The following is a 19,925-nucleotide window of genomic DNA, read 5'->3' as shown; positions in this document are numbered from 1 at the left end:
GAGTATTTCAACATTACATAAGCCATTGACACTGGCGAAATCATCGACGATAAATTTGCCAATCGCAAAATCACTTTTGGACAATGATTCGTAAAATGGCGATACGAAACATTTAATCGCATGATCAAGCGACATGACAAGATCGAGCAAAGAAGCAGATATTATCTGATCAACGTTATTAGAAATTGGCTCTAGCATAGATTGATGTTCCTGTATATCTTCGTACGTCGCACTGCTTTGCTCATCCTCCGCTTGCTCGGATGCGTTATGAGACGAATTATCCAACCTCTTGTCATCCGTGTCGTCGTTCTCTTCCAATTCGCGAAGATATACATTTATATTATTGTCACGAGCATAATTCTCCAATTTTTGTAGAGTTTGTCGAATTTCGTGTAAACCCTCCAGTATACGCTGCTTTAAGTTATCATGTGTTTAAACTTTATCAATTTTATCTCGTTTAATACCTCGCAAAATCGACCAGCAAGTATTGCGGGTGACATGCCACGATTCTAAAGAATAATTGAAAGACCGTTTTATATCTGCCTTTGCGCGATCTATACGCTCCTGCGATTCGAAAAGCCCGAGGCGATAATTGTTCCATAAATCCGCAATATTTTGCGTTTCTTTTCGCATTTTTTCATTTGTACAATCTTCGTTGTTTTGTCGTCGAGCTACGTCGTCTTATTCGATCATTGTTTTATTCGCTTCATTGTTATTTACATTTTTAACATTGGAATTATTACGACGCTTTCGTAGCGATTGCTTAGCCCGTTTAACGGACGTTTGATCCATCGTTGATGTTGTTGCTTGTTGTTCATCGGCATCTCTAAGCTCGCTCATCGTATCGTTGTCTTCATTCAGAATCTTCTCAAACGTTTTCGAATCGTTGATAGAAGCAATTCGCGTTTGTCGCATCTTGGTGGACATTTGCCGCTGTCTTGTCACTTGATTCTTTCGCGCATCTTCCACATTGTTCGTGGCGGTTACGTCGTACGTAGCATCTTCTACCTCGGAATCCGAACTAGAACGACGTCGTTTGCGGCGAGGATATTCCATTGTGCGACTCAATTTATAATCGATTCAAATTATAATCTACAACACAGAAATATACTATAATGTGAACATGCCAAAAATTATTCGTCACTTTGATGGAAAAGTAATAAGAACGTGGAAAAACAGCGAAACGACAAAAGTTTCGTAACTTTATCGTACCGACTAATCTGCGTAAACAAACATTAAACAAAAAACGTGAAAAAATGACAAATCAAGAATGGAAAAATGCCGCGATTATATTTGTCGTTATAATCGTTATCGTAATAATTGCAGTCTTTTGGATTTCAAATCGCGATGGTATGTTTACAAACGGAAGTGGCAATAGCAGTGGCAGCAGCAGTGGAGAAGATAAATAGTAACAGCAATGGCGATGAGAACGTATATATGTATGTCTCACAAGTCTCTACATCATCTGTTAAAATTATTACTCTCATTATGTCAAGTAACTATTATATTACGAAATGAAATAGAGTATACACGCGTTAATTCAAAAAATTAAAAAAAACTCTCTTCTTCGTTTATTTTTGTATACTTAGGATATTCGCGAAGAATCGGCGATTCTTCTGGTAGCGGTCGTGGTGGTCGTAGCGATACTAGCGGCAACAGCGGATCGGGACAGAAATCGCAGCAACAGTCCGCCAATAACGACGATAGTGTGACAACAACAACTAACTAAGTAACACGAACCGAACAACTGACAATAATGGCAATTAAAAAAAAGATATCGAAATGTACAGTACTATTATGATCGAAGCGACACTTTAAAATATCTGTGTCAAATTCAAAAATATATTCGCCGCTGAGAGTCGACGTTCGATAGAATAATATATTATATACACATTTGTAATTTTATTTTATACCTTTTATTCTCTCCACGCGCATTTCTCCCACTTAGATTTTTTTCTACGCACATCGCTCTATACGTTGTAATACGATGCGCGCCGATTAATTTAAGGGTTTTGATAACGTGTACGAATAAAGTACAAATATGAGTGATCTTGAAATCTCTGGTCGCGAAATTGAGCGCGATGCCGACGGATTAGTTTCGTCGACAGGCCCGCGCGCTCTGAGCAACGATTTTCCAGACATTTTTGGCGACGACGACGAAAACACCGCGATGGACATATACTCGAATACCGAGGTCGGTACGAGCAACGACAGCGGTACGAATAGCTTCGTACTTCCACGTTGGTTAAACAGCTCGCGACCGGTGAATATTGATCGTTCGAACAGCGGATCGGCGGTAATAGGCGGGTCGAAACAGGCGCAAACTGACGAAGATTATTGTCTCTTCAATCCGCTCAATTACTGCGATCGACACAACAAGGCGATATACAATGGTTTTTGTATGTATCATCTCGAATCGATCCTCAATCTACGACCGCAGAAAGATGCCTCGTATCTCATGGACGAACAGGAAGCGTACATACTTTGTCGCAAACGTTCGTTTGTTGCGCATCCGCAACGAATCGACGACATGAGTACAACTACGTTTCCCATATTCGAATTGTTCGAGCAACAGCCGGGCGTGCAGGACATCAAGATGCAAAATCTAGCGCGTTTTCTTTCACATAGCGATATTTCTAATTGGCAAGATATTTATGCAAAACACGTCAATTTTCTCTACATGCTCATTACCGTGCGCAAATATCAGCCGACCAATGTCGAGGATCAAGACACGCAGCGCCAAGTACTGATGCATTGGGATGCGTGGAATAAAATTCGATCGCGACACTTGTTGGAAATCCTGCGAATCTGTACGTGTCGTACGTAACGCGAGATGATCGTACAGTCACCGTTTCCATTAAGAATTTCACCACTATCTCGCAAATGATCTTTCGTCTATTCTCATTACCGTACACATCGTTAAACGGCTCGCGACATTTTGCCATGGTACCGAATTACGGAATTTTCGTCGATCGACATCTCACGTATCAGAATAATATGTGCAGTCTCGGTACTACGTGCCGCGAAGGTGTACAGACATACGGTAACGTGGCGACCGCGACGATTCTTCGTATGGACAAGGATCCTTCTACTTTAGAGAAAACACTCTTGATTCATACTACGAAACGATGCAACAGTACCTACTGTTTACGTACGGCGCTCAATTGGAATACTCCGTCGTTGAATCAGTCGCTGAAGCAGACGATATTTCCTCGTATCGGTAAGACGACGAGCATCGGGGCCGGGAGTGCGAAGACAGCGACGCCGTTAGCATCTATCGTGTAAAGAGCGGAAAATAAAATAATTTTTCACATACATAATTAATCGAATAATCTGCAGTAGTTTTTTTCCTCCTTCTCATTCTCATCGTTAACGATCGACGTATCGTCGCGTTTGCCATTATCGCGTGATTCACTAGCAACCCTCGATAAGTCGGATGACGAGCGAGAGACCGACGAACGAGGGGCAGTCGAGTGACGATCACGTCGCAATTCCGTAAATAATAGCGCTGCCGCTTTAGCACTTTCGATATAACGCAAGGTACTCGCGTGTCGCGTATTCACTGAATAAACGGTATCTATGTATCGCACAGCAGCAGTCTCGTCTCGCCTAATCGCATTGTCGACATTAGCAAAAGTGACATACGCGTTGTCGTTGAAATTCATTCTTTCGATTATATCTACAGCCGTATATCGATATGTGTTTTTTTCGCGCGAAATAATTAGATAGATTAAAATTTGCGAAAGACAGTTTTTTTTTATCAACGCTGCAGCTTCGCTTCCGTCCACCTCCCGTTTATACGTTTCGTTCCATTCGACGAGCAAACACTTTGAGAGATAACGTTTAATAACCGAAACCTCGAAGCGATGAGAGAGAGAGAGAGTAATGTTTACGGTGGGAGAACCGGTTATATAAAAAACGAATGCGTAATCGAAGCGAGTGTGAGAAATTAACTATCGGACCGATTGAACTGCGCGCCTCGGGGCCTACGGCGCAATGGAACGGCGTCGATGGCTCGAGTGGAGGGGAGCGAGCGTGTGCGACACGCATCGGACAGACGAGATATAAAATACTTACGACACGCAGATACGCGCGCGAAGCGAGTTTTGTCCATACGAGATAAAGAATAAAAGTCTATTTTTACGAACGAGAATTCAGTGGCTGTTACTTTTAGTATTTCTACGAACTTTCTTACACGAGCGTATAACAGTGCGAATATTTCAACTCGGAAGAAATGTCACTCTCGACGGAAAGAGAAAAATTCTCATCCGAACCTGCTAAGTGTTCGAACATTGTGCTTAAACCACAATATTTATGATCCAATTTTCAAAATCGGCGAATATTATCGCAAAGTATACTTTTGTTTCCCCCATAAAATATCAATTGCGATAAAACTATAATTGATATATATATATTTTTCAGTTCCAGCACATTACAACTCCAATGGCAAATAAAATTATTAATGTAATTTTACGGAACAACAATTGCAGGTCTAAATTTGACGACGAACATAACAACCCAATGTTCCATTGGTGGAAATCTGAGGAAACAATTACCTTTTGGCAACATGTACATTTTTTATCAATGGGTAAAGAAAAAGTTGGTAGCGACGACCTCTTCTTTTACGACGGCATTGATGCTCAATATATGATTTACATTCTGCCGGTAATTACAAAAGTGTCCGAATCCGTGAAAGAATCATTTTCACGTTACTTGAACAAGTATGAGAGGATATTTTCTTGCGCACAATTACGAGTTCACGATTACGTTTATATAAATGGTCGTTTAATATGGAGAGCGGCAAAAGTTTTACGACCGCATGACGCGCGCGCGACAACTCTGAACGTGCACGATTCATTATTGGATATGCTTTTTCACATCGGCGACTCGTACTATCACATTGGCTATTTGACGAACCCATTAGCTGCGTATCTATGGTGTCAAAGCGGAATATCTGCTGTTTCCCATCGTCTCGCGATTATCGAACGAATACGAGATCTAACGACGAACGAGTGCAATAATTATAATACGTGTGCTATCGTACTCGAGACGCGATTACTGTTTCGCGCCTTCGTTAACTCGATGATACGTCAAAATAGTGCTTCCAAAGAGTTTAAAGAATTAACTACGTCGAGATTCGAGCACAGATGGTATTACATCTCCGCCGACGAATTATTGCGCGACGTATTGATATCCATGGTCAACGCAATGTCGATATTATTGAATGAAACATCGAATTCGGATATCTGGCAAATTCGTGGGAAAATTGAGCTAGAAGAATTTAAGCGCTGTGCCGAAACCTGTTCGCGAATAATTTCACGAGTACTTTATCATGCGATTATAAAAAACGGCATTTCTACCGAAATGTTGAAAATTATCGAATTTTATTTCGTCAGATATATACGAGGGTGGAAGTTTGCGGTGGCGATGCCTTTTAGCTTTTTCGTTTCCGCAATGTGCTTGGAGCGTGAAATTGCATATCTTTTGCACCAAATAGCGACAGAAGATTATCGTCACAACGTTTTACATACAAACGAGAATTTTCTTCACAAGTACATAACGATATGGTTGAAACTTCGCAATATCGATGTACTACCGTGGCCACGAAAGTCCAACGTTTGCCGCATTCCACTGATACTCGAATCGAAATGCATGAGTGACAGAATTATTTTTAATATGACACCCAGTAACACATTTGAGACGGCAAGACGATTAAACATCACGTTTACAACCAACGAGTTCGACGAAAATTTATTATCCGCCGAAATTAGTAGTGACGAGGAAAGAGGATTAATACCTTCAACGCCAGTATTTACCGAAGTAGTTCGCGTAAATCAAATTTATATAGAAAAACGATGGTGTCGCGTAAAAGCGGCCGTAGAGTCATTTAATCGCTATGTAAAAACTCGCGAAGATAAAATATCTTACAAATTCAAAAGGAGGCTATATGGAGCCACGCGTAGGGTGTAGGTACGCAAATATTAAAAACAAACTTGTTGGAATAACAAATTTATTGAATCTAAACGTTTCGGTCCTTTCTTTGGACCTTCTTCAGTAAATTTAATACAATAAATAATAATGGGGAATCTACATACTACCGCACGTAGCGCAAAAGCCGTGAGCCCCCCCTATCGATATCCCATTAGATAGACAAAGTGACATAATATGTCAGGTACTCAAAAGTGGACTCTAATGACGGGTATAGTGAGGAATTTCCGAAAGGGGGCTTACTCTTATTCACACACTCATCCATCGCAGGTTCACACGACCGTACGCGGACGCGCCCGACGCACGAGTGAAGAAGATATTCGTTTTGATGCTATTAAGGCGCCCTACCACGGCTCATAGCCTGTTATCGAAGTCAATGTCTATCTCCCTCTCTCAAACATACGATGTATGGAGATTAATGTTACAAATGATTTATGGCTCTCTAAAGGAATTCGATAACAACTAAACGAAGACCGTCTTTCAAGAAATTTGAGGCATATTTGTCACAACAGATACATATGCTTGACTTAGACACTCTGTGTCTTCTTGTCGGTTTAGGCCATTTATCTGGCGCCTGATAAACAGCATCTCTGAAACAAGTCTCTTCCTTAGAAACGGTTCCTCATCCAAGATCTCAACGTTATCCCAATCAAATTCGTGGTTATTCAGCCTGTGATCCGTGATCACGGATTTTTGCGCGGTGTTTCTTTTTATGTGATTTCTGTGCTCCCTAATGCGTGTTCTCAACTGCCTGCTGGTCTGACCGACATAAGAGGCATTACAATTTTGACATGAAATTTTGTATACAACGTTATTATGCCAGTCTCTCTGCAGTGTGTCTTTATGCACGCGGATAAACGAGCGTAACTTATTCAAACCTGTGTAGGACATTTTTACATCTAGATCACGGACCACATGGCTAAACCGCTCGGACCATTTGGGTATGTATGGGACATTAAAATAGGCAACGCGAGCCGAATTAGTATCAGGTGTTCTGTTAGCGTCACCTGAATTATTATTTTTATTTCTCGCAAACAAAGTCCTAAGCCTTTCGTGAAATGTTTCAAAAATCAGTTGTAATGGATACCCATTATCACGTAACACCCCAATGACCAATTCGAGGTTCTTTTGGTGATATCTTGGATGTGATAACCAGAAAGCCCTATCTATTAGGCCAAATATTGTGCCTCTCTTGTGGCAGAGAGGGTGACAGCAGTAATAATTCAGATATCTTCCCGAAAATGTTGGTTTATGATACCAATCGAATTCAACGTGTCCCCGGTTTAGAATGAATGTAACATCCAAAAAATCGAGTCTATTGCCCCCTTTTCCAACGTAAACTGTAATCTATTATGACATGCCTATGGGCTCCCTAAGATTCACAAGTCGGGCTGCCCCCTGGGAATCATCGTCTCCTCACTGAACACGCCGCTGCATCGTCTTGCGACGTTTCTCCACAAAATCATATACAAGTCGGTCCCAGCGGCGGACAGTCATGTGGAGAATAGCTTTCGACTGGTCAACAAACTCGATGGAACTTACGTTGGTGACAATTGTGAACTTATTTCACTGGATGTGGTCTCTCTATTCACTAACGTCCCATTGGATTTGGCAGTCGACGGCATAGCTGCGAGGTGGAATTTCATAGAAAATAACTGTACGATACCGCGCGTGGAATTTTTGGGGGCAGTCCGGCTTGTTCTTCACTCAATTTTTTTCACCTTTGATGGCATAATCTATCAACAAACCTTCGGAGCGCCCATGGGTGCGCGATTTGGAGAGCAGGGTGATAGGAGACCTTCCTTTTGAACTCCCGATCTACGTACGCTATGTTGATGATATCGCGTTGGCCGTCCCTCCCGGGACGAGCCAGGAGATACTAAGACAGTTTAACGCGTGTCATAATAGATTACAGTTTACGTTGGAAAAGGGGGGCAATAGACTCGATTTTTTGGATGTTACATTCATTCTAAACCGGGGACACGTTGAATTCGATTGGTATCATAAACCAACATTTTCGGGAAGATATCTGAATTATTACTCCTGTCACCCTCTCTGCCACAAGAGAGGCACAATATTTGGCCTAAGATAGATAGGGCTTTCTGGTTATCACATTCAAGATATCACCAAAAGAACCTCGAATTGGTCATTGGGGTGTTACGTGATAATGGGTATCCATTACAACTGATTTTTGAAACATTTCACGAAAGGCTTAGGACTTTGTTTGCGAGAAATAAAAATAATAATTCAGGTGACGCTAACAGAACACCTGATACTAATTCGGCTCGCGTTGCCTATTTTAATGTCCCATACATACCCAAATGGTCCGAACGGTTTAGCCATGTGGTCCGTGATCTAGATGTAAAAATGTCCTACACAGGTTTGAATAAGTTACGCTCGTTTATCCGCGTGCATAAAGACACACTGCAGAGAGACTGGCATAATAACGTTGTATACAAAATTTCATGTCAAAATTGTAATGCCTCTTATGTCGGTCAGACCAGCAGGCAGTTGAGAACACGCATTAGGGAGCACAGAAATCACATAAAAAGAAACACCGCGCAAAAATCCGTGATCACGGATCACAGGCTGAATAACCACGAATTTGATTGGGATAACGTTGAGATCTTGGATGAGGAACCGTTTCTAAGGAAGAGACTTGTTTCAGAGATGCTGTTTATCAGGCGCCAGATAAATGGCCTAAACCGACAAGAAGACACAGAGTGTCTAAGTCAAGCATATATATCTGTTGTGACAAATATGCCTCAAATTTCTTGAAAGACGGTCTTCGTTTAGTTGTTATCGAATTCCTTTAGAGAGCCATAAATCATTTGTAACATTAATCTCCATACATCGTATGTTTGAGAGAGGGAGATAGAGAAAGGGGGGGAAGCGAGAAGAAGGGGGGACAGGGTTAGAGGGAGAGTGACGGAGGGGGGCGGGGAAGAGGGGGAGAGGGAGAGAGTGGAGAGGGAGAGGGAGGAGGAGAGGGAGAGAGAGAGAAGGAGAAATAAATTCCACACATTGTTTGACATTGACTTCGATAACAGGCTATGAGCCGTGGTAGGGCGCCTTAATAGCATCAAAACGAATATCTTCTTCACTCGTGCGTCGGGCGCGTCCGCGTACGGTCGTGTGAACGTGCGATGGATGAGTGTGTGAATTAGAGTAAGCCCCCTTTCGGAAATTCCTCACTATACCCGTCATTAGAGTCCACTTTTGAGTACCTGACATATTATGTCACTTTGTCTATCTAATGGGATATCGATAGGGGGGGCTCACGGCTTTTGCGCTACGTGCGGTAGTATGTAGATTCCCCATTATTATTTATTGTATTAAATTTACTGAAGAAGGTCCAAAGAAAGGACCGAAACGTTTAGATTCAATAAATTTGTTATTCCAACAAGTTTGTTTTTAATATTTGCGTACCTACACTCTACGCGTGGCTCCATATAGCCTCCTTTTGAATTTGTAATTTATCAATGCAGGGAGCCTACATTGTTACTTATGATAAAATATCTAATACGTTGGACAAAACGCGTCAGGCGTTGCTGGATAAAGCCAAAGAGACAATTTTCCCAGATAAGGTTTCAATCGAGTCTGCAGAACTCGAACGTAATATTAAGTTTTTAATTGCTAAAATGTTCGATATCGATATAAGTAAATGCAACGTTTTACACAATATATTCTCTCGACGCGAAATTTTCACGGTAAATTCAAACGTTATAATGTACGATGCGTGGCGTATTCACGGTTATCAGCCGGAATTTCACAACAAACATATTCTAGCTGATTTTTTTAAATCATGCGAAACTTTGTATACATATTAAATGTTACGATCAACGTGTAACAATAAATATTTAAATAATAGAAATTATGAGTAAAAATCGATACTTTCTGTACCTGCTTGATAATAAAATGTCATTGAATTAAGAAAAATTATCCGAGCAAAAAAAGAATGCTATGTCGAAGAAAAAATTAGCACGATTATTCGTTTTGTGGTTTATAAAAATTTATTTCATTAATGAATTATATTATTTTGTTTGAAAAAAAAAAACACTTATTGAAATGAGGTTAGTGATAAAAAAATAAAAGTCACAGAATAAACATTACGAAAAATATATAAAAACAATACTAACTGAATATAGTTTAATTATTTTGCGACGATCGATACGAGAGTCGAAAAACGGATATAAAATTTAGAATGAAAAAAGGTATACGCTATGTAACAAAATGCACTCATCTTCGTTGTTCTTATAAAAATTATACAGACGCGACAATTGTGCGTCGACGGTCTGTGTGTGCGTTCGAGCGATATTATTGCAATCTAAAGGTCTAGATATCAGAATGACGTCAACTATCTATCCCCTCCATATGAATATATCTGGACGGAGCCTTCTGGCGCGGGGGGTGAAGATTTTAGGGGAGGAGGGGGCCGCCATATTGTCTGGCGACATAGGTATAGAACAGCAGTGACATTGAATTATTTTTACACGAAAATATAAAAAAAAGCCGCTTTGTGTTGCAATCGGCTGTTATAACAAAAGTTATCGCAAAACTAAAGCGCAAAAAAATGTGGAACAAGATGTTGAAATCACATACCACCGGTAAGTATTATATTCATAATCTAACCACAAAATAAAATTTACTCTTATTTTATATAAATAAAGTAAGGTTCTATGTAAAAGTTTTTACTGTTTGAATAAATTTTTGCTAAATACTGTTAGATATAATTCCAATACGTGATGATAATCCTATAATTATTTTATTGATTTGTCTTACTATATAGATTTCCAAAAGATGAAGTAAGAAAATTAACTTGGATTAAAAATATGGGTCTTCGTGTGGAATGTTTACCGAAATCTCCACATTTATGCTCATTGCATTTTTCGGAAAGTAGCTTTGATCGTAGCTCCCTAACGCGAACAAGATTAAAAGAAAATGCCATTCCAATCGTAAGTATAATTTTACTTACAATTAAATATCATTGTTCACAATCTTAAATTTTAATAAATCTAAATACTATAAATTTAAATATACTTTACTGAATGATTCTGACTATTCTTCTGTAGAATATTGTCTTATTTATGTCAATATTCTATAGATATTCTATTTGAAAAATACTTTATTATTATTAATTATCTATCTGATATATCAAAAATATTAGATTACCATTATATAATATATTAATGATAGCATGTATGAATAAATACATATATTAAAAATTACTTTAATATTTATAGCCAAATATCTCAGAGGTTGAAGTAGAGTTGAAAGAAAAAGAAATTGAGATTCCACCTGTGCCAAATACATCAGTTAGAACTTCATTAACAGTGAACGACAATAATTTGACTGTGAGTACTTCTTCTTGACTATACGATTAATTGCATTCAACTAATTATATAAACTTTTAATATAAACATAGAAAATTATTTTCAATTGCATACAATTGTTGAATTAATGTTCTATTCTATAAAAGTCTGTTCTCATGCAATAGAAGTAGAAATAAAATATCATGATATGTCACATTTCAAACAGAGCGCCAAAATGTCGCCAGACAAGATGGCCGATCCCCCGCCGCGCCAGTATCGGTCCCCTCGCCCTAAAACTAACTTTACGCTCCGTCCAGATATATTCATACGTCCATGATCCCCTCCGACCATATCGCTGTGCTGCCATCTTAGAATCACACATACACGATAAATCGTAATGGTGGGTAGTAATAGTGTGTGACAGTGCTCTGATATTGATGATCGATTTGAATCGCGTAAGCCCGCCTATCGATCGAAAAAGCGGCACGAGTAGACACCTCTTTGATGTAAATGGAAGACCGCGGCCATATTGGAATCATGACGTCAGAGGCGAGAAACAACACGTTGAGATTTCTTATTAGATTCCGACACGGTCGACAAGGTACCGGGAGCCTTAATAGCACTGGGCGTAGCTTGTATACACACTCCATGACTATTCGTTACTTATTCTCTCGCCTTATAGGCTTACAGCTTTCCCCTCTCTCACTTCTCCTCACTACTCCGAGATATTGGCCCGCCCGCGTTTCGTCTTACATCACACTCTTTCGTATAGATCTACCATCTTAGAACATATAGAAATGGAGGGGGAATGCCTATCGTTTTCGGCAGAGAAACGAGTCCGAAGGAAGTGAGAAAGATAACACGACTCTCTCTCTCTCTCTCTCTATTTCTCTCATGATTCAGTTAGCGCACAATACACTTTGGAACGGCGTAACTCGCGCGCAGAAAGAGAGAGAGATTACAATTTTTTTTCTCACCTTCCTCGGACACACCGTTTCAGCTTCCGGTTATCCGTCCATTTAGTATATTCACTATTTTCACCTATTTATAAAAAAAAATTTTTTTTCTCTAAAACGTAAAATAAAATTTAAGCTCTTTTTTTTTATTGTAAGGATTTGAAAAAAATAACGATACGTTATTTTGAGTAACATATATCTTTATTCAGTGTTTCGCATTCGAAAATGTTTCACATTTGCAAATGCAATAGCCAAAAAATAAACAATTCGGACATACGATTCTCTCTTCGTAACTTGATCCGTGTAATATCATGCAACGTTTTTCGCAACAATGTGTAACGGATGATACATCAGTTGTCAACAAGGGTACAATATGTTCCTGAGCAATACGTAACTTCTCTTCCATTGGCTTCTTGTACGACATACATTTGCAGTGGCAAAAAGAATAGGTGAGACATTTCGAGCACGCTCGTCCATCCACTTGACTCTCCGGAACGATGAAACATCTCTTCTCGCAACAAAATGTCGGAAGCCCCTTTTTCGCCATCCAGGTTATGCACGAGCAACGGCAATAGCAATACGATTGACAAATATTACAAGCCATTCCGTCGACCATGGTACGCGGCTGCAGCATACATCTTCGTTCGCAGCAATGTACGCCCAATGAGGAATAGCTTTGAGCCGTATGGGACATTTTTTTACGAATTATCTAAAACGCATATTAATTTGTAATTAATTGCTATTTTTATGACAACGAACAAAGTTGAAGAGATGAGAAAAAAATTAGTATCGACGATCGTCGTGATATACATTCTGCTCGCGCCGTATGCTCGAAGGGCGTTATAGCGACGATATCACATTTCGCGAAACATTCAAATTATTAGATTCAATGTTAGTATTTTCGGAGAGAATACAAAAGATTACGGTTATGTAAATTATATACTACGCGATAATTGGAGCGTACTAAAATGTCGTGTATAAAGGTATGGAAAAACTCACCGCGTTATCCGTTTAAAAATATTTAGCTATCCTTCCTTCGATCTGCAATATACACAATGTGCGGTATCTTTACGATGAATTCTCAACACTATGGTAGACAAAGCTTGACCGCGCGCGTATGACACTGATCGCAAAAGTAGTTATAACCTCGCTCAAGCGTAACTCGATTGCTAATACTGAAAGAGGTGGGGATCGATGAAGAAATAGGGAGGAGAGAGAATGAATAAAGCGAATATATAACGTCATAGATTTATATATCAATATCTCTACAGTATCGTTTCACGCCGAGCAGGTTTCTTCGTTATTATATTCTTAATATCGTATAAGCATTTTATATCGAGTAGAAACACAAAGGGGTGGGAGAATGAAGTAATAACGGTATACGCACGAGTATTTATCACATTCTGTCACGTTACGGTATAAATACGGTGAACGGTCTTTGATAAATGTCAGATCGCCGCAAGCATTAGTTTCGATATAACGTCGACGTGTATACGTATTATGTAAAAAAATTAAAAAATCATTGGAAAAAATGAATTTCATCGATAAGCGATTATCGGATGATTGGTTGGACCACTTTGAAGAAATTACAGATCGAATGCGTGCACGTGAATGTCATAGTCTTTTATTGATCGATCCGTTGAACAACGATTACGACTCGAATGAACGAACGCGTCAAAGATTGCGAAAATTGGCGCGCGACCAATTGTGTACACCCGGACGCGGTGGCTGGTGGTTGACAACGCACTTCAATGCGCTTCCAGACATGCAAACGACCGTATCGAAGGGACGCGGAAACTTTGCGTCTAATTTTTCGAGCGCTCTTCAACGAATACTGTTTATTTTTATCAATGGAATATACGCGCGACGATCCATTCGCATGTCAACATAAAATTACGATACCTTACACCGATTGTAAACAACAGCAAGAACAACAACAACGACAACAATCGATACGACACGTGCGTCGAATTCTCGCGCACTTTAACGGCGTTAATCGCATTGTTCGCGTTATTGTGTTACGCATGCGGAAGCCACGCTATTACGGAAATGCTGTTGAACGAACAAAAATTAGCGAGGATACTGTGGCATTTTTCGATCCGATGATTAGCGATGCGCCGTCGTCACCATCGGTGCCATCGTCGAAAATCGTACTGGAATCGAGTACGGAAAAATCGAGGCAAAAAAATAGCGGCACATCGAGTTCACTTCGCCGTCGTTCATTGGCGGAAAGATGCGAAAAACGTCTAACAAGATTTACGTCGCGGATGTTGAAATTTCCTCGACTCAATATACGATGAACCGTCGGCTCGTTGAAAGAATATTTCTCGAAAAGTCGATCGTCGCGATTAGCGTCAGTGTCGGCGGACAAAACTGTTCCGTTATCCAACGATGAAATATCGACAACGGTACCTTTATTGTCGCTACCGCAAGAATCGCGCGATGAATTTATAAATAAAGCGAGTCGGTATATTTATCGCGACGCGTCGAGTTACACCTATGGAGGTCGAATAGTGTTTCAAACCTATCTGATTACAATCTTCGTCAGCGAATTGATCCATCGTGGCTGCGCATTTGCTTTCATCGACGATGAATTCGAGGAGATCTTTAATCACGATCCAGCCTACGTTCGAACGTCGAATAATATCTCCGACATCAAGTGTGTCGATTACAAAAGTATCGCTCGTGCGATCATTTACAGCTCGTGGATATGTCTGATCGACTATAACGGTGATTGTAATAACATTTACGTGTGTCGCACAGGTGAACGTATAACGCATCAATGGGGTGACATGCAGTCGACGCGTTCGACGCGACTGCACCGTTTACCCGCCAATATACATTTTTCATTGCGCGAAATCATCGACGAGGCGCATCAAAAGAATCAACATTTTCAAAATCTTTATCTCTGCAATTTTGACGTATTGATGACAAGGCTCATACCGTATCTAGAGTACGACGATTTCTTCGACGATCCGCGTAAACGTGCCGTTACGCATCATAATTTCGGTTATGTCTTTACATTGGAAAAAAATTACTACTATTGTCACTACGATGAGAGGAATGACAATAATACGAACAAACGTCGAAACATCGATGGTTACATCGATCTTACCGGTAAATATTTGTGGAATAATCAGCCGACGATTCAACCAATTCCATCATCCTCTAGACATCATCGTCGATTCGTTCGATTGAGTACACACAATTGACAACATTTATGACTTTTACCTCCCCCTTTCCACCCCCATCATTCCCTCGTCAAATTCATTTGTATACATATTTATACGTATGATGAATAAAATGCTTCTTCTCGTTCTATGTTTCAACATTTTTCATTATACCTTGTCTGCAGTCTTTTCTAAGAAAAAAAATTTTTTTCCAAACACACGTGGCATAAATTTGCGAACACAAAAGCAAACGACTGACCGAGCATGAAGGATATCGCTGCGGTGGATTCGACACAATTTCGCACACTAGACTCGTTTCACGTGAAAGCGATCGTCAATTCTTTCAACGACGAGGTGATACCGTTGACTTGGCTATGCATGACATTCGTCTCTTTACTCACAATACTCGCCAGTTTATTTTTGTCTTACGCGATAATGTACTACGAGCGAGAGAAATCAGGCGTAACGGCGTTTTCGCACTCGCGCGACACCCACAGTCGCGTCATTTGAAAATCATGCGAGTGTAATCGTACAATTGCGGATGTTTCGCAAATTCGCCGTTCAAACTGGCTTCGCGCATCACAAGCCATCGACGTCGCATCAATGACCGAGAGGAAATTATTACGCGTACAAGAAACACGGTCGATACAATCGACATTGAGAGTACGGCGATTATTGCTAGTAGGCTTTTCGCGTAATATGGGTGCATCACGTGGATAACATTAGGCATGTATCTAAATACTTATAAGAGCATATAGTTTAGTAGACTTTTACGTCTAGCCGTCGGTGCCGTGTCTATTTTAGCGTGTATTTATTCCTAAATAATTGTATGTTGGAATCTTCGCAAAAAAAAAATGTTTCAATCGTCATCGGAGTCGATCGCGGCCGATTCTCACACCCGTGACAACTTCAAACGTGACGCGCGAAATAATTGTAATAACGCCGACGACAATTTAGAACAAACAGCTCGCATGTTATTCAACGTAGCGCCACAATCGTTTCCAGAATTACGATTATCTTCAGGTCTCGTTCTCCCGATTATAACAAGTAGTACCTTCTCCACGCACCGTGGCGCCACAATCTTTAGAGTGATTTTTTCTTTCCCTAGCCCATGCCTTTATGCTTCATAACGTTTTTTGTGCTCGAAGGAGTCACATCATAGAGTGATTGTAGAAGAATAGAGAGATAAAATAAGAAGAAAATTATGAGTACGATGAAGAGAAAAGTGAGTGAGGCGGATCTAGACGAGATGAATAAGCAGATGAGAATTCTGCGTAAAAAACTGAGGAGACTCACGAAGGCGACGGACGAAAAGGTTATCGAACATGCGCCCGCCATTGTTGCCGACGAGGCACAAGACCAGGCGGAAAATAAAGAAAATGGTAAGTAAATAAAGGTGCTCGTAAGCGTCCTAGCAATGAGCCCTCATGAGAGGGGGGACATATCGCACATTGCTCGGCGATGGGCCTTCACTAGAGGAAGGACATATCGCAGTTCACGGCGATGAGCCTTCACTAGAGGAAGGACATATCGCACGTTAGTAAAAATCTCGCGACGATGAGCCTTCACTCGAGGGAGGACATATCGTATGTATTGCGAGTCAGCTGTTTGTTTTTTTTGTGTTGCTACGCAGCTGCCCCGAGCGATCTCGTAGAGGACCTTGGGGAAGAGGACGCGAGCGAGGTGGAGAGGTCAAATTCGTCCACGTCAGATGGAGAATCAGACACGGAAGAGGAGGATAGGGCGAAGAAGAAGAAGAAGAAGAAAGAGGCAGAGGTCGAGTTAATAAGCCTCAGCGATGAGACTAGAGAAAGGTTGTGTCTAAAAGCAGAACCATCTCAGTCGACCGACATCGTTTTGCATCCAGTACTGGTGACAGAATGGAAAAACTGGATGCATAAAGGTCTATACGAAGGAGACGAAGAAGACCATAAAAAACGGGAGGAAGAAGAGAAAAAATTACGGGAGGAAATAATGAAGAAATTTCCTAGAAAAGGGACCTTGCACGTAGAAGCCCCTAAGCTCAATCCAGAAATTCTGGCTTATATGTCAGGAGTAGCAAAGAGCAGAGACCAGCATTTTGTGTCCTCGCAAAACGCATTAGGCTCGGCAATGGTAGCTATAGCAAAAGGTATCTCGTTAATCTTAGAACTGGAAGAAGGGGACATTTCGAGTACCCTCTTAGAAAATTTGGGTAATGCAGGAAAACTCATGGCCGGTCTGCATTACCAGCAATCAATAATGAGAAAAGCTTTTATTCTACCGGGCATCGACGAGAAATACAGAGAGTTATTAAAGAAATCGGACATTACAGATGATCTGTTTGGCAATGAATTGTTTAAACGACTCAAGCATACAAAATCACTGGGTAAGGTAGTGGAAGATCTCGCTCCTCACCAGCAAGCCAAGAAGCCTCTGAAGATGTCAAACTGGGGAAACAGGAAAAGCCTGCCGATGAAGTCCAAGGGCCACTCACAGCAGGCGTGGAAAGGAGGCCCTCAAAGATCTCTGCGGTTCAAAGAACGCCAGAGAAACTCGCAGTGGAACAGGAAAGCATCCACAAGACCGACGAGATCAGACCATCGCAAACACTAGAGGTGAGAAGAGTGGCTGGTCGTTTAAAATATTTCGTTAAGGAATGGAAATCGATTACTAGTAATAAGTTCATTCTTAATTCTATAAAAGGATACAAGATTCGTTTTACGTCTCAGCCGGTTCAAGCGCAAGTTCCGACGGCACCATTACTGCGTGACTCTCAGTCTCTAGAAGACGTTAGAAGGTCGATAAATAAATTGTTAGAATTAGAGGCCATTAGACCCTGTGTCTCAGAAAACCCACAGTTCGTATCATCTTATTTTTTAATTCCGAAAGCAGAGGATCCTTCAGATTCGTGTTAAATTTAAAGAAGCTTAATGAATATATTCAAACAAGACACTTTAAATTAGAAGACGGTCGTACAGCAGCAAAATTAATCTCCAAAGACGATTTCTTAGCAAAATTAGACTTAGAGAACGCGTATTTCCTAATACCGATAGATGAAAGCTCGTCAAAATATTTAAGATTTATTTTCCGGGACCAATATTTTGAATTTTTATGCCTGCCCTTTGGTCTTAACGTAGCCCCATATATATTCACGAAAGTCTTGAAGCCAGTCGTGAATTATCTGCGGAAAGGAGGTTTTTCTTCGGTTATATACTTAGACGATCTACTACTCATTTCATCATCTAGACAGGAGTGTGTTAGTAATGTGAAGACATCGATTGATCTCTTGGAAAGTTTAGGATTCATCATTAATTACAACAAGAGTAGTGTGGAGCCCAGGCAAAGGACAGAGTTCTTAGGAATAATGTACGACTCTAGAAAAATGGAGTTGGAATTACCAGAGGATAAAAGACAAAGAATACTCAGGTATTTGGAAGAAATTAGTCCAGGGAAAGTAATCTCGCTTAGACAATGGTCAAGTTTTGTGGGCTCAATTAACGCAGCTTGTCCAGCAGTAAAATATGGCCGGTTGTATATGAAAGGTTTTGAACGCATTAGGTATTTAGAATTATTAGAAAATGAAGATAATTATGACGCAAAAATTAGTATTCCAGAGAGCCTCAGATCGGATTTTGAATGGTGGAAGAATAATATTCCAAAATCCTCGAATCCTATTAGGCAGGGAAATTATAAACACGAAATTTTTTCCGACGCGTCCACCACGGGATGGGGCGCGTTCTGTGAAGGAAAAAGGGCTCGAGGTTTTTGGACTGAAAAAGAACAGAAGTTCCATATTAATCGTTTAGAATTAAAAGCAGCATTGTTCGCGCTAAAGAGTTTTGCTAGGGATATCAATAGTTGCGAAATCCTTCTGCGTATGGATAACACCACGGCGATAGCTTATGTTAATAAAATGGGAGGAGTACAACATCCCAATCTACATAGGATTGCGAAAGAAATTTGGCAGTGGTGCGAGGCGAGAGACATCTGGTTGGTGGCCTCGTACATAAAATCCGAGGACAATGTGGAGGCTGATCGAGAATCGCGGATAAAAAACATAGATACGGAATGGGAATTAGCAGACTATGTGTTTCGTCAGGCGGTAGAGGCGTTCGGATATCCAAAAATTGATTTATTCGCCACGCGTTGCAACACAAAATGCGAAAAATACTTCTCTTGGGAAAACGATCCAGAAGCGTTAGCAGTGGACGCTTTCACTAAAGACTGGCATTCAGTAGGGTTATTTTGGGCATTTCCGCCATTTGCTCTTATTTTAAAAGTCCTAAAAAAGATTGTGGTAGATAGGGCCACGGGAATAATAGTAGTTCCCTATTGGAGTAGCCAGCCTTGGTTTCCCTTATTCATGAAGCTATTGATCAAAAAACCCTTAATTTTTAAGCCTTCGCCTACATTACTTTTATCCCCTTGTAGATCTATTCACCACCCGCTAGCAGGGAAACTGTGCCTGATGGTAGGAAAATTATCAGGGAGTCGTTCAGAAGGAAAGGACTGCCAGG

General features: G+C 40.5%; 1 protein-coding gene across 1 annotated transcript; it reads left to right on the top strand.

The window, feature by feature from the left end:
- The first annotated feature begins 16,639 nt into the window (after nt 1-16,639).
- Nucleotides 16,640-18,195, top strand: LOC145946130 (uncharacterized). The gene is made up of 3 exons (XM_083055589.1): nt 16,640-16,808; nt 17,060-18,023; nt 18,112-18,195. Exons 1-2 carry the CDS (start codon nt 16,640-16,642, stop codon nt 18,019-18,021), a joined length of 1,131 nt encoding a protein of 376 aa, XP_082911715.1. The 3' UTR covers nt 18,022-18,023; nt 18,112-18,195.
- Nucleotides 18,196-19,925: the final 1,730 nt, after the last annotated feature.

Source organism: Prenolepis imparis, unplaced genomic scaffold (assembly GCF_030444845.1).
Source record: "Prenolepis imparis isolate NDT839.2.m4 unplaced genomic scaffold, iyPreImpa1.0 SCAF_15, whole genome shotgun sequence".
Lineage (NCBI taxonomy): Eukaryota > Metazoa > Arthropoda > Insecta > Hymenoptera > Formicidae > Prenolepis > Prenolepis imparis.
Note: the sequence above shows the minus strand (reverse complement) of the source record. Positions and strands in the feature narration are given on the sequence as shown.